Source organism: Crassostrea angulata, chromosome 1, assembly GCF_025612915.1.
Source record: "Crassostrea angulata isolate pt1a10 chromosome 1, ASM2561291v2, whole genome shotgun sequence".
NCBI classification, from domain to species: Eukaryota; Metazoa; Mollusca; class Bivalvia; order Ostreida; family Ostreidae; genus Magallana; species Magallana angulata.
The window spans coordinates 40306037-40322354 of record NC_069111.1 but is presented as its reverse complement, the minus strand read 5'-3'; the positions used below and the strand labels follow the sequence as shown (position 1 = coordinate 40322354).

General features: G+C 32.3%; 1 protein-coding gene across 1 annotated transcript; it reads right to left on the bottom strand.

Annotated features, from left to right (window-relative positions):
- Positions 1-3993: 3993 nt before the first annotated feature.
- On the bottom strand, positions 3994-6145 carry LOC128192045 (toll-like receptor 4). The gene has a single exon (XM_052864496.1). The coding sequence runs from the start codon at positions 6143-6145 to the stop codon at positions 4016-4018; it is 2130 nt and encodes a 709-aa protein (XP_052720456.1). The 3' UTR covers positions 3994-4015.
- Positions 6146-16318: the final 10173 nt, after the last annotated feature.

Sequence of the window (16318 nt, the reverse complement as noted above, 5' to 3'; positions counted from 1 at the left end):
CAAAAACAGTTCCATTAAAAAATGGCGTCCATTAAGTCTCCTAAATGTTGTTTACAAAATAGCATTAGAGTGGATTGCTAATAGAATTAAGTCATTATTAGACAAATTAATAAATAAAGACAAAACTAGTTTAACAAAGGAAGATTTATTGGAGACAATATAAGACTCATATATGATTTGATGCATTATACTGATCGACATAGAATACAAGGCTTATTAATGGTTATTGACTTCGAAAGCGCATTTGATACTAGGAAATTTATTTATAAAACACATGATAATTCTGACAGTATTATCTTCAAAGGGGCTGTAGACAAGGTGCATGATCTCATTTTTCAATATCTCTTTTTATCATGCGCGGAGATTTTTTGGGATTTTAATAAGACATAATAGGGATATAAGAGGAATCTCTATTAGATGGAATAGAATTTAAACTTTCTCAATATGCTGATGACACCTCTCTTATTTTATATGGTTCTTCCGAGTCAGTGGATGGTAGTTTAAAAGTTTTAGATTATTTTGCAGACTAATCAGGACTGAAATTACTTACACAAAAACTAAAATTGTTTGGATTGGGAGTAAGAAATTTTCCAAGAGATTTATTTAACCACACAAGTTGGAAACCAAATTGGAATAACTCAACCTTTGATTTATTAGGAATTAGATTTTCTGTAACTTTAAATGAGATGTCTAGCAATACCTATGAGCCCAAACTGTCAGAAATTTAAAAAGATTTTAAACCAATGGTAATTAAGGAAACTCACCCCAATTGGTAAAACTTCAGTGATAAAAACATTGATTCAGCCAAAATTAAACCATTTGGTACTCACTTTACCTAACCCAGACTACTATTTCACAGAAACTTTTTAAAATCTGTTAATTTACCAATTTTTATGGGGAAGTAAAATTCACATAGTATAAAGAAACACTATTATACTGGAATATAGATATTGTGGTTTTAAAATGATTGATTTTAGAGAATTGAGCTCAGTTCTAAAATCTTGTTGGATTTAAAGAATGAATTCTCAGACACAAAATGGGTAATTCTTTTAGAGGCAGAATTACAGACAAAAATTAAAATATTATGGGTTTAAGTATGGACTTTACGTCTAATATACGTAAAAATAAAAAAATCTTTTGGAAAGAAGTTTTTAAGAGCTGGATTTTAGTTGTAAATGCAACTAGACAAAAAATTACGAATGTTCCATTTGAAAACATTTGACTCAACCCATAAATAAAAGTTAATAACAGTTTTTTTTTTCTAAATCACTATTTTAATGCTGGTTTTATACATATACAAGATGTTTTTTATAATGATGGTGTCTTTCTTATTCTAGACACAACGAGAAAATCAGAACGGTAAAACAAATTTCATTGAAAATGCTAGCTTAAAGGAATATTTGAAAGATTAGTTGAAAACAACATAAATGAAATCAAATTTAAGTCCGACCCGAGTGACATAAATATCATCTTCACAAATAAAAAAGTTGCACAGACATGCATAATGAACTGATTAAAGCTGAACACCGCTCGTAAATAGGCACTGTCCGCCATATTTCTCTTTAATCACTGCTGTCCCTACAACCCTTATATAAGGGACAGACCTCTAAACAGTTCAAAGTACTTCGCTGTAGAGGTCTCACCTGTGTGGACGTACATTTTGCCTCGCCGTGTTACCCGGTCGCGATGAAATTATCAAATTTTTACGCACTTTTTGAAGCCAGGAGAATACTAACATCAAATAAATTGGTCAATGCATTATTTACGAACAGAAAATGAACATAAGATAAGAAAAAAATGCATAAAATCTAAAGACCACAAAAGGAATACTACATGTCGGCCACGAGGTTCAGGTGTGCAATCGGGTGTAACGAAATCGAAGGGTTTATATACCAGGTATCTTTGTGACGGTGCATATTTACGAGCGGTGTTCAGCTTTAAGGAGAAAAGAGAGCCAACTTCATCTGTATATAAATGGCTAAAAAGAGGTTTATTTTTAACATCAAAGACTGGAGCAAAATATTTGAATTTCCATTCTAAACTACAAAGAGTCAAAACGTAAATGGTCACAATTTCAAATTTTACATAGAATAATACCAACAAATGATTTTCTTCACAATATTAAAGTTAAAGAATCCACAGTCAGCTAATTTTGTAAAAGAACTCATGAGACTTTTGAGAACCTTTTTGTAGACTGCTATTGTGTTAAAAAACTTTGGGAACTATGCGAGGAGTGGTTGCTAAGGAAATTTGAAATGCAAGTGACATTTGACAAAAACTCTATTTCATTTGGAAAATATAAAGAGAGAAAGAACTATGTGCGGGGTAAAGTGTTTTTATGTCCCAATATTCAAAGTTATGAATAGAGATTTAGAAACTTACCAAAAGATGGGTAAATATATATTTATTTCAGGTTTATAAAGATAAATTGTCTAATCGAAGTCACAATAGAAATATGATATGTTAATAAATAGCTTGTTTCCCAAAAAGTATGTATTTTAGCCAAGAATAGAGGATTTCCTATCAGTTTTTTGAAAAGGGAACATCAAGCGCATGCTTGCTCCAACACAATTTTTAATATGATATGCAAAATAAGACAAATAATAATATATGTATAATGGTTTTGGAGCAATATCGCGCTCTATACTTCTACTATTGAATATGAAGAACATACGAAGAAAAATTGATGAAATTTTCACACTTTTGAGAAAATGCGGGAAATGGTCCATATCCGTGACGTAATAGAAGCACGAGAAATAATCGATGATGTGAAAATGTCTGTAACTAGCATATTAATTTTATGTTATTAAAATATCTTTGTGATATAGGTTTTTTTTAACGTTATTAAACACAGGGGCAGAAATTAGTTCTTTGTATAAAGTGCACAATCTTTTAATTTTAATAACAAAGCAGTACATTTTTGCAAGAAGATATAAAGAAGTCATAAAAACTTAATTTCAGCGCATTTGTAAATATGACAAAAACAGAATATCTGTAGAGATATATATTTTGCTTAAATATTGTAGATTTTCATAGTTTGAGAGGCACTGGCACAAAAAATATGTGACTTATTTTTATGAAATATTCGTTAAATTAATTAGATTTAATAGGTTTCATCATAAATAACTAACACCCCGCACTTTTCACCAAGAATTTTTTTTTTTCATCTCTTCTCCCCTGACTTTATATAATTTCCTTTTACAAGTAATGTACAGGTACATTTGTAAATAAGTTATATGGGTAATACATAGTATATGCGACTTAAGCCTATATTCTTATACTTTAAGAAACAATTTGTTACATTGTAAGCTGTGTGTACTTGTATCCTTCTCTACTGTCTTTGTAAAAAAAATGTCGAAAGAAGAGTACTTATCCTAACCCATCCTCTCTCTCTCTCTCTCTCTCTCTCTCTCTCTCTCTCTCTCTCTCTCTCTGTAACTCTAGAGTAATAAATAGAGTAAATTTTAAGCAAAATAAACTATTTCAATAGCTGAACTGTCCTTCTTTCTGTAGTTTCTTACAAATAATAAAAATTTAGATTTTCTGCTGATCTTGCCATTGGTTTGTTGAAATTTTGTTCCAAACGATCTAGATTTCTTTTTAAATTTTTTTTAGACTTTCTTGTGTTGTATTTAATAATATTACCCATTGTCATTCTGTGAATCAACGTTTTTAAAAAAATCTTTCTAACCGATTGATACAATTTGAAAAAGGCCAGGTAACACGTATGGATAGATTCTCTAATAAAGGGTACTTATCCTAACCCCCCCTCTCTCTATTTCTCCCTCGTCATAACTCAAGTAATAGATAAAGTAACTCTCTCTCTCTCTCTCTCTCTCTCTCTCTCTCTCTCTCTCTCAGGAAGATAATAGATAATCATTGAAGACAAAACTTTATTAGAAAGTTTTAGAAAATGAGTTTGCCAAAAAACTTCACTTAAACTTAAGAAGAAGAAATGTGGATTTGAGTTTTTAAAAAACACGGTTTGTAGATTGTGGAATATCAAGGAAGTCATTCATAAATCATTTGCAATGACGCCTTTCAAAGTTTTCCAAAAGAGGTTCAGTTCTTGTTCGTTTTTCGGTTTAACAATGTAACTATTCTTTTTGTAGTATTGTAGAACCTCAAGAGAAAGTTGATTATGTGGAATATCTTCAAGCACGACCATTATTATCAATCTGCGATCCATGTGCCTCTCCTTTGTTATCGCCATTTGTAATTCATATTTACACCACTGACTTCTGAGATAGGCACGTGACATGAATACGATTGTTTTTCTACTGGAATGGACACTTGATACTATGTTCTTGGAAATGGATTTTCCTGGAGTGAAATCTCTATAATGGATACACACTTTGAAATGAACCTCTGAATTTTCCTCCAACTCTGTCACCACTCTTTCGACGAATGGTCTGTCTTCGTCAGCAAAAGACAGAAACGCGTCAAAGTGATAACCCTCATCGCATCCTCCGATGGGAGTGTATCCTTTTTGTCTCAGACGAAACAAATACCAGCGATAGATGAGTGTCCATCGTTTTTTGTACACAACCATGGCAATGGCAGATAGAATAAAGAGAAGGCAAATAGTTTGAACTGGATACAGCCATTCCCTTACGCTATTGTCCTTTCTACATTCTTTGGATAAATATTTATATGCTTGGGTTATATTTCCGTTATATCCGGTACATGCTGCTGATAAACGAACCATTACTCGAGTCGTGAAAAGCCATTGTAGAAAATGCAGGTTTTCACAGGTACATAGAATTTTATTGTGATGAAAATCTACAGTGACATTATGATCTTTACTTAGCATATCCAATCTCTCTGTGACATACTCTGGAAAGGTCACTAGTTTGTTGAGAGAACAGTCAACATATGACAAGCTGTCCAGGGTGCTTATATCTAGCGTCCATTCATCCATAGCATTATCGCTAAGTACTAAACTCTCTATCCACTTATTATGCTTTAAAAGTGTTTTCGGAAGGTACCTAATATTACTTTTTCTCATATCTAATTTCTTTAAATGTTTCAGACCGCTGAACACATTTTCACTCTCAATTCGATAAAAATAATCGCCCAGATAATTGTAGCTGATATCTAAATTTTCAAGGTGTGTCAAATTGTCAAAAAATCCATCCTTGATAAATTGGCATTGGTTGTGTGACAAATTGACCGTGGTTATAATGTTGAAATTTGGATCGACGCTTATAGGACCGACCCATTTGAAATATCCATCCATTGAAATGTCAATATGACTAAGCTTACTATTCCTTCTTGTACTTAACATTGGAATGCAATTTGGTCCGGATAACAAGCCCGTGGCAATCAATGTTGTGAGGTTAGACGGAAGCACTTTGAGAGCATTTACATAGCTTATGTCGTTTAGACATTTCTCATAGTTTGTGTTATCAAAGTCGTCGATATATTGTACATTTCTTCTCGATCTAGAACGGTATTCTAAGGTTGAGCATTGAAAACTGATGTCCAATAGAGTAAGTTTTATAAGCCATACCAGCTCGAAAAAAATGAGTCCGATTTCAAGTCGATTTCCACGGACGGAAATTTCTTCTAAGGTTCTGGGCAAATAGTAAATAGAGCCACTTTCAAGTGTTTGAATTTCGTTGTAGTTCAAATGTAGTTTTCGAAGCGATGTATTGTTGAGAAGCAATGAAATGTTTTTGGGAAATGGATAGGTCACACCTACTTGATTAATATTGTTGGCGTAAATCATTTGAATATTCGTCTGATTTAGCTTATACATTGCATTATATAAATTGTTGAACCCTAACTGGTCGTTGTTTGATATGGTTAGAATTTCAAGAGATGGAAATTCACTGAAACATCCTTTGGGAATATCTTTAAAGTGGTTTCTTGATAGATCCAATGTTTGCAATGTTTCATGCGGTTTTAAACAAAGGTTCCATAAACATATACGACTTCTTTCCTTGTTCAAGCTGTTACAAGTAAAGCTTGTAGTATTGTCCTTAAGAACACAGAGATCGTTTTCACTATATGTCATTTTTACTCCAAATTCAGTATAGTTCAAGGCGCAGTTCACATGATCTGAAATTCCACTGCTGATAAAAATCGTTACACAAGCAAACGCGACGCATAAAAGGTTGAGCTGGCCCTGGAAAAAAAGCATGTTTCCTCTCAATCACTGTTCCAAATACTGCCAAAATTGCAGCAATCTTTAAGTGTATAGATTTGAAAGTAGTTTTTCCTTGTTTGTGTATATATAGCGACATATTTAGTTGAATTTGTAATTTTCTACTATAACAGGACAAATATAATTAATTAACATTAAGGAAAAATTACGAGACTTAATTTTATTAAATTCCAGAATCAATAAATCTACCATTTCATTATATACAGTAAATCCGTATTTGTGCAATTTGGCAACATTATTTAGCCCAAACAGTTTACTATGTCAACCCAGTGTTGTGCACTTTCGATATTTTTAGTCAGTAAATCTATCAAAATCTGGCTGCTGTGCCAATCATCCTTTCGTAATCTTGTTTATGATTGGATTTCAAAAAGTTTACTATCAGGTTATTGAAAATTGGCTACCTTTTTGCCTTTTTATTTTAAATACATTGAGAAAATTACAAAAAGTTTAAAATATATCATTTGCGTAATACTCTCATTTTCATTAGCATTATGAAGAATATTCAAAACCGGCGTAAAAATTTGAAAAATGTTTGCCCTAAAGAAATCTTTAAAGGGAAAAAATGATATGATAGAAAAACCAAATGGCCAAAAAAAAAAAATAATAAAAGAAATATTAACATTTTCTATATATTGTACAACTTTATGGCAGAAATCTTTTCAAATCATGTTTTCTTTGATAGATATTGCATGTACCATACAAATACAAGAAAAGTTGACGTTTATTATTCAAACACCAGTTGACATGATGAAAGAAGAACTCTGCCATCTAAACAACTAAGAGTTGGTATATTTGACTTTTAATATGAGAAGAAAAAGTTACCTAGTTACTTTAAAAGCTATTAGTTTCCTTGACAACGTGTGGAAGCATTTCATCGACATTACATTTCAATTAGATCATTTGTTAAAAAAAACTTGTTGACAGATAAAATGACGTAGTTTAAACATCGTACGACAAAATGCCGCACTGTGATTGGCTGCTGTAAACAGTTAAAGACGACTAGTATTTTTTGGTACTGGCATATATAACATATCACAATTTACATAAATGGTATTATTTACAATAATGATGTATAACGTTATAAAAATCTTTAAACCTTATTTTGTCTGCTTCTTAGTGAATGCTCAAATGATAAGTTTTCAATAAACATTCTACTAAGTTGCGTTGCTTTTATTAAATTAAAAACTTTACTAAAAACATGTTAAAACACAATATGTTAATCATTTCATCAAACGTTACATTCATATTGAAATCCAATGTATAATCTGTTTTCTAATGATTAAACGCAACAAAAAGTTATACATTTGTTTCTGAGTGATTACTCAAGTGGTGAGCTCTCAAATTAAATTAAAATTCCCACTTCAAAAACTCATGGATATCCTGTATTTGCCCGCGCAGCTAGGACCCCAAGGTCATAATAAATTCAACAGACACTCAAACAGTTCCCTGTTTAAACAAAGTATTTGAAAAAATAAGCCCTCATATTTTATCTTGCATATTCAAACCAAACACTTTACCTGCAAATTTTGACTTTGCATTTTCTGACTTACATGTAGCTTGACAAACAGTATCTTGTTCGACAAGGAAGTTTTGAGTTTTTTTATCACTATGTAAAGTCATAAGCAAGTAATTCTCTACCTGATATTCCACCATTGGAACCCACGGGTTTTCTATCAGTTACACTGCTCTCAAAAGCAGTGTAACGGATAGAAAACCCGTGGGTTCCGACGATGCTGATATTCCTGCTGTGAAGAATTTTAACGTGACAGGAAAAAAAACCATAACGAATCTTACTGTCCCAGTAAAAAACAAATTTTATTGAAACAGAATTTTTTATTTTGACAACTTAAGAAGAGTCCGTCATAAATGATAAGTAACACAATTTAATTTTGAGAAATTTCTAGTTAAAAAATGGACACATGGCTGTAATATTTTTAAATGCTTTGGTTCAAGTTTAGGAAGCTAAATGCCCAAGGAAACTTATCCTTTTTTGTGAACAATAATTACTGTCAAACGAAGAGAAAAAGAGAGGTTTTTAAAGTCTTAAAATAAAAAAGAATATAAAACATATGGATGTTTATAATTTTTTAAAAGAATTTTTGCTTCAACCACATCTTCTGTCCAATGTCAATCACTTAATTAGGCTATGAAATATCTTTATTACAAAGTTTTAGTACGCATTTTACATTGAGAAATCCATGTTATGATTGTATATTTCTTTGAATATTGAGTTAATTCAATATCCATCAAACTACTTAATAGTTTTGTATGCAAAAATATTCAGTGTTATTCATTTATTTGAATGAATTGTAAATTCATAATGTACTGTGTATCATTACTGGGTATCATAAGCATTAACAGTTATCTCTCTTGGCTCTACAATACACCCCTGTGACAGTAGATGAGCGATCGAAACTAATACGGCGACCAAATGCTTTTATGAATTCATGTCAGTGTGAAGAGGGTTCGGTGGTTGGGGCCATTTAAGGCTCTATTTACCTCCTTTTGACAAAGAGATCTGTTAAAGTTTAGTTCATGGTTCAAATTTGAATGCCGATATTTGAATTTAAAAAGTTTAACGCAGATCTGAAGAGAAATGTGTTGACCATCCAGCCTCCTTAAAGCTGACATGAATTCATAAAAGCATTTGGTTGCCATCTTAATTTCGATCGTTCCTCTACTGCCACTCGGGTACATAAACCGGTTGAGAAAGTTACAGTCGGTTGCTTTCCGATCGAGGAATTAGGTTGCACGGACTTCTAAATGCATGAACTACACATTGTAGTAAAATTTTGTACATGTAATAAAGAATAAAGAAAACAACAACCAATTAATTACAAAATTTATTACGGGCTGCCAGGAGGCGGTCCGTTATTTTATTTTAACTGCGTTTCTGCGGGATAGTTTTTTTTTAAAGCTATACACGCTATAATTTACGTCAATTTTGAATGACAGTGAAAACGCATGTGTTTGTCTACTTATAAAAGTTATCCTTAATCTGTAAATTACAATGGTGAATTCCATCTCGTTACAAAGATATAGATTTTTAATTGTTTATTTTCCTGCCAGGAAAATATACCTTTTCATGAATATTGATGAAGGAAGAGCGAAACCGACCTCATTGTGCATGTCCGCGGAGAACTAGATGATCGTTATTGTTTGCCTAATTAAATATCCAACTTGATTTTTAATATGCTTAACAGTTGTTAATTTGAAAAACATACATGTATAATGAGTAAAATACATTTGTCATTCACGATACCCTTACTTCTGCATTAAAACTTATAGGATCTATAAATAGCACATAGGGGAAAAACACAGGTCTACGTCATTTTTTAAAGGAAGTATTCATATCTACTCACAGGCTTGTATTTTTTTCTTTTGTTTGTACTCGTATTTCGGACAAATTTATGCTTTACTGAAAATATCTTTTCCTTTGTGAAACTATCACAATTATGAAGATGTTGACCCTTCACCAGTTGTGGTATGATAGACTAAATTTAGCTGTCGATATCACGTGATCGATTGATATTCACGAGGAGGCATTACTTTCCTGGCAGGAAAATAAATATTTTTTATTGTTTAATATTTGATATATGTGTTACGACATCGAATTGAGCATTATAATTAACAGCATAAAGGTAACTTTTATTAGTAATCAAACACATACATTTTCCCCTTTATTCAAAATTGACGCAAATTATAGCGTGTATAGCTTTAAATGAATGAATATTATTATCAATTAAAAGTTAATTTGCACGTAGAAATATGTTTTTTGCCTTTTAAAAAATATTACATATTTTTTTGTTTTACTCGTGAATGAAAATTTTGTCATAGACTGTCGTGTTAGACGCGTTTTATCGAGACTATAATGTATTCGGAAAATTTCGGAGTTGTTCATTGTATCGGTATACGGGACATACTAAAGACCTGAAATACTAATGACCTGAGTGGCATGAAATTTTATATAAATGATGTATTTGAATTTCTATGTGCTGTGTCAAATATAATGACTTTGTGTGTGAATATATTATATTGCCATGTACTTTGTAGTAGAACATTATCATGAAATGACATCCATATCAATTATTTACGCAATAATATGAAAGAACTGAAAATTTGAATGGACCTGAAAATTCGAGCTAACTTGATTTATTTGAGAAATAAAGTTCGAGTTTTCGTGAATGTTGCAGAATAACCTCCGAGGTCGAGAAATGTTGTTTTGAAATATTAAAGCCGAGGCGTAGCCGAGGCTTTTACATTTCAAACAACATTTCGAGACCGAAGAGGTTATCCTGCAACATTCACGTTAACAAGAACTTTATTTCTATTCTACTAACAGCCCAGTATTTCTACAGATCGTTTCTCCTATAGAGAGACAATCTAGGTCATTTTGACGGCTGTTCCGTGTAACCCCAATGGTTTTGTTAGTAATGTTTACATGTGTATCGATCAAAGGAATCACATGCAGAAGACAGAATTTTTCTTTGGTTTTTAAATCTCTTCACTTATTTATAAAATATCTTTGAGTTATATTCCTAATATTTTAAGGGCAATTTAATATGATTATTACTACTACACGTTATATATTTTATGTAAAAACACGCAGTAAAAATGTGCTAGGGAGGTCCTAGGAACAGCCGCATTGATCCCTTAAAAATAAACATTTGAGGCAATACATATCGTTTTGACTGGAACTATTACCTGAAATTGACATGGTTTTAAAACTGTTTACGGTTTGAAGTTGTACTTTCATGATCAGTGCGAGACAAATAGGTATTTCTGATCTGATAATTTACTGATGTCGTTCGTGGTATATTAGAGAAAAATGTCCGCGGCATCTCTTTGATCTCGGCAATAACTGTAGCAGAATTTTAATTCTTTTGAAATAACCATGATTATTTTCATAAACTGTAGTGTAGATAAAATTTATATTTCCATTTAGGAAAAAAAATTTCCGGCTTATTTTTACCTTTAAAGTTGAACAGATTCTACCGGATTAGCATGATCTTACATGTACCTTTATCTTAATCCATTTCTATTTTATTATGTGGTCCCTTGAAATTATATAAACTAATGCATTGGGTTTTAATTCAATACAATCCACCAAAAAATTAAGATGGTTTGAAATAAATAATTTCCAAGAGAATAATAATGAATTGAACTTTGTATTAAAATAATGTACAAATCAATGTGTTCTCCATTACTTAATTCATACTAAAGCAATGTTCATACAACTACCATAAGAAATGCTAACAGTAACGAACTCTATTCTTAATAATTATAGTAAAATGTTAAATTTCAAAACGTGTTACTGAAAATATAATAATTAAAATCAAAATCTACCATTAAATTAGTACAACCAACTCGTTATTTTCTTCTTCGTTCTGTATTTTTATGTTAACAACGAATGATGATTCAAACAACGATTACATGTGTATTTTTGCGGCCCGTTTGACGCTTGCGTCAATAAGATTTCTTTTTTATTTTTTGGAAGAATTTAAGGAAGTCGTATTATTTTACACAAACAGTGTTGCCTTACTTTGCATGCACATCGAACACGTGTGTCGTCGAAGGTAACGTGATCGGGTGTATGAAATTTCTGAATGCCGCGATGCACGAACAGTGCTCTCGGCTCTTTATAGGGGGTTTGATGCGATTAGCAGAACAATAGAAATCGACAAATAATATGACGGTTGTCGGAGATAAAAGGGAAATAATGCCTATTTAAGTATTCCTTTCAGCTTTAAAGGGGCATGGTCACGATTTTGGTCAAATTCTGTTTTTCTGTTTTTTTTTTAATTTACAATGATTTAGTAATGCATTTCTAATGATGGAATCAAATTTGAGGGTCAGTCGTAGAGAAACAAACAAGATACAAGGCTCACAATTCTTTGTCATGTAAACAAGGCTTGTGTCCTGTTTTTGTTTACATAGGTTCAATATACCAGTAAAACATCTTGTTCAAACTGATTTGTCTAGCTTCTTATTCATGTTATGCATAAATAAACAGTTCCTAACATTTAACACATTCATTTTAGGTCTAAAACTGGAATTTTCGCTTCAACATTCAAAATGTAAACAAAAGGTTTGTTTACATAGCAAATAATTGTTAGTTCTGTAAATCGCTTATAACTCAACGAATAACATTCAAATTTTGATTGCCTATTAAAAATGCCCTACTGAAGCATTTCAAACATTAAAATTGGAAAAATAATCTTTACCAAAATCGTGACCATGCCCCTTTAAACAAGCTTATCTAATAGTAGAACTTTCTTTTCATAAAAAGCCTTGTGTTTTAATTTTTTCCAGTACTTAAGAAAGATCCATATGATACTTTCTGTTTAAACCTAGGAGGAGTTCAAAACAATCATATCTGCTAGTATATGTTAATAGATAAGACAATTGGATAAAATACATATCTAATGTCATATCTCTTTTTCAGAATATCGATGCAATCAGAAGAAACGGAAACACTATTTCTGAAAATAGATTAAAAGGTCTTATGTTGACTTTTATGGTGTGCATGTATCGTCTTTTCAGTCTAGACCAGGATTTGGTGCTATGCTAAGTTTGAGACAGAAAATGAGGAAATGCACCTTAGAGACTAAATATGGTCAATGAGCGCTGGTTAGGTTAGGTGACGTTTAACTCAAGGTTTTTTTGTTTTTTTAATTTTTTTTAATACAAAATTTCATTTTTAAATTGCCAATTTACCATATTTTAGTCAAAAAAGCATAGTTAAAAAATCACTTGATAGACCAAAGTCTTTGTTTGAACTTGTGTCTACAACACCTGTAAAAGGAATTTTAAAAATATTGAGATGATATGGGACACTGGTCGATATTGATATGAATAAAAGTACATCATTATCGATAAAGTTTCCCCGCTTATTTTTTAATTTTTCAAATTTTACGATATTTGACCAAAAATATGTTTTAAAGTATTTGGAAAGATTTAAAATTATCATATTAGCTCCAGTGGGATTTGAACTCATAACTTACAGATTTGTAGATATAGTCTTATTGCCCTATGCTGTAAGATAACAATTATTAATTTGAACATGTTTTATTGTATATATAATATACAAAGGGCTCGATAAAAATTATTGAAAAGAGAAAAATATGAAATTATATTTGATTTGTTTCTTTCAGTAGAAAGTATGTGGCATAATGGAAGTCTTTCATACAACCTAAATATTCTGTAGTGGGACAACCCTGAACTCACAGTTATCTTTCTTTTATTAATATTTTATATTTTATGTCTATCTGATAAAAAATATCATTCTTATTAAACAACCATTAAGAAAAGACTCTACGATTTGCCAAAACAATACTTTCAACGATTGTCCCTACCTACCCTTTCAAAAAAAGGTAAAAAAAATAATAATAAATTTGAGTATGAACATTAAAAGATGAGTTATAGAATTATTTGATGTATGGTATCACCAAAATACATGCAGATATATAGTGTGAAGCAGTTATTACACAGTAGAGAGATTTAATTTCTAAATCATCAACGAATTTCTGTTATGGACAATAAAACTAACACCACACATTATATAGTACATGTATATTATAATTTTAAATGGTAATAGACATTAAAACTGTCTTTAAAAAAAGAGGATAGACTAGAGAATACATCATGCAATTCAAATAAATCCAGCAAAATTAATTTATGGATTTTTTAAATTTTTATTTTGCCGTTTAAGTTTATTTTTACGAAGACGATTGATTTATATCATATTTGATTTTTTCCGGCAATCAGAATTTTTTAAAGAGCACTGACAATAGTTATCGAAGTTAAATGTACATATAACATTAAAACTTCTGCAACGTTGTACCGGATGATAAGCGTATCGTACATAACGTTTCATGAGAGTTTCGCTCCGTGAAGAATTTGCACGAGAAGCGCACAGCACTGTCCAGACAATAAAAAGTTAATGTAGTGGAGCGCTTTTTCATCAATCTAACTACAACTAGGATTTCAATTTATATTGACGCCCTTTTCATTACAAGGAGGGTCATACAGAAGGGTTGCATTGGTTTTCGTCATTCAAGAATGGACCCTACATTTTGAAATATTTCTATATAGAAATTAGACTGTCGGCATTTTATGGCAGTTATTCGCTTTTCTTCGTTAAACCCATTGTAAAATTAAATTTAGTTTCAATCATTTATGATATACTAGCGGAAAAAAGAAACTGTGCATTATAAAATTTAGTATAATTTTTCTATATCTATTGTTTGTATTTATAAAATTTAAACAATCGATAATGGTATTGTGTTTGACAATATCGGATGGTAACCGTCCGGGTGCACGGACTTTTTCATGGTTAGTGAGCACCTGCTGTTTATTGAAGAATTTGTACGCACGAATTTTACGGGCCAATACTGTTTGGAATAAGAACTGTAAAGGATTTGCTTATACTTTTTTTGTTAAGGAAATCACTTTAGTTTCAACAAAATCTACCTCTATGTCATGCCAAGACTCAACGAAAACCAACGTAATCGTGCTGTTGGGATGCTGCAAGCTGGAATGGCACAAAACACTGTAGCAAGACACTTTGGAGTTCATCGGAACACCATCCAGTCATTATGGAGACGTTTTGAACAATCTGGCAACACCCAGGATCGACCGCACTCAGGGCGACCTCGTGTAACGTCACGTCAACTGGACAACCACATTAGACTTGTGCATCTGAGAAATCGTTTCCAGACAGCAAGTTTGACTGCCCTTAGCATTCCAGGGCTTCGACCAATTAGGCCAAGAACTTTTCGTAATCGTCTGCGCGAGCAAAACATCAGACCAAGACGTCCAGCGGTGCGCCCAGTACTGCTTCAACGTCATCGTATCGCCAGACTAGCGTGGTGCACACGACATCTGCGATTCAGAATACAGGACTGGGCAAATATTCTGTTCACTGATGAATCCAGATTTCATTTGGAAAGCAGTGACGGTCGTTGTAGGGTGTATCGTCGCGTTGGGGAGCGTTACCAGGACGCTTGTGTTGTGCAACGTCGACAATTTGGTGGAGGTAGCGTTATGGTGTGGGGTGGAATATCGCACATGGAAGGACCCCTCTACAAATTGTCAATGGAAATCTCACCGGTGTACGCTATCCAGATGAAATTATTCAGCGTCATGTGATACCCTTCATACAGAGACATGAAAATCACATCACTCTGCAGCAAGACAACGCAAGGCCACACGTTGCACGTGCAGTCAGGGACTTGTTTGTTCAACAGAATGTCGATGTCTTGCCTTGGCCAGCTGTTTCCCCCGATTTGTCGCCGATCGAGCACGTCTGGGATGAAATGGAAAGACGTTTACGCCGTTTACCAAATCAGCCAGTGACATTGGCTGATTTAGGCCAGGCTTTAACCAACATCTGGAACAACATCCCTCAAGCATTTCTGAACACTTTAGTGGCATCAATGAGGCGTCGCTGTCAAGCATGCGTGAACGCAAATGGTGGTCACACGCGTAATTAATTTTGTTGATTCAAATTCAAATAACAGTGACTTTCGAGTGTGCTGAAATTGACGTTATTCGACGTTGACATTTATGTGTTATGAAATATTGTTACGAATACATGTTAACAGTATTATAAAAAATAAAATGTGTTCATTGTAATCTTTTACTGTTTTTTCATATATTAAAGAATGCACAGTTTCTTTTTTCTGATAGTATATGTTTGAAAGTTTTCAAATTACTTTATTGTAATTTATTGCAGCGCGGATTTTGTAGTAAAGTGCGGTTGTAACTAGGTTCAATTGCAGTGTTCAGGAAGTAAAACAAATGTATGGTTAGAACAGTTTATAATTTAGAGCCTTCCTATAGGTTGATGTTTAAGTTTTTTATATTATTAGATAATTAATGCTAAGTGTCAGGTTTTATAGAACTTGTAGTTCAAAAAAATTGAAGGAATTGAGAATTTTCTCCCGTGCTTATCATTTCCAATGTTTCAAGTTCGGTTTTCATTTTTGAAAAAGAAACTAGATTAGCTGGTATCCAATTATTTGAGCTTATTGGACATTGCAAAAATATTCCTATATTGATTCATTCACATAATGATCAATTTTCTTACACTGATATATACACAGCAAATCGGAAAAATATGTTTAAGATACAAAATTTTCGTTAAGA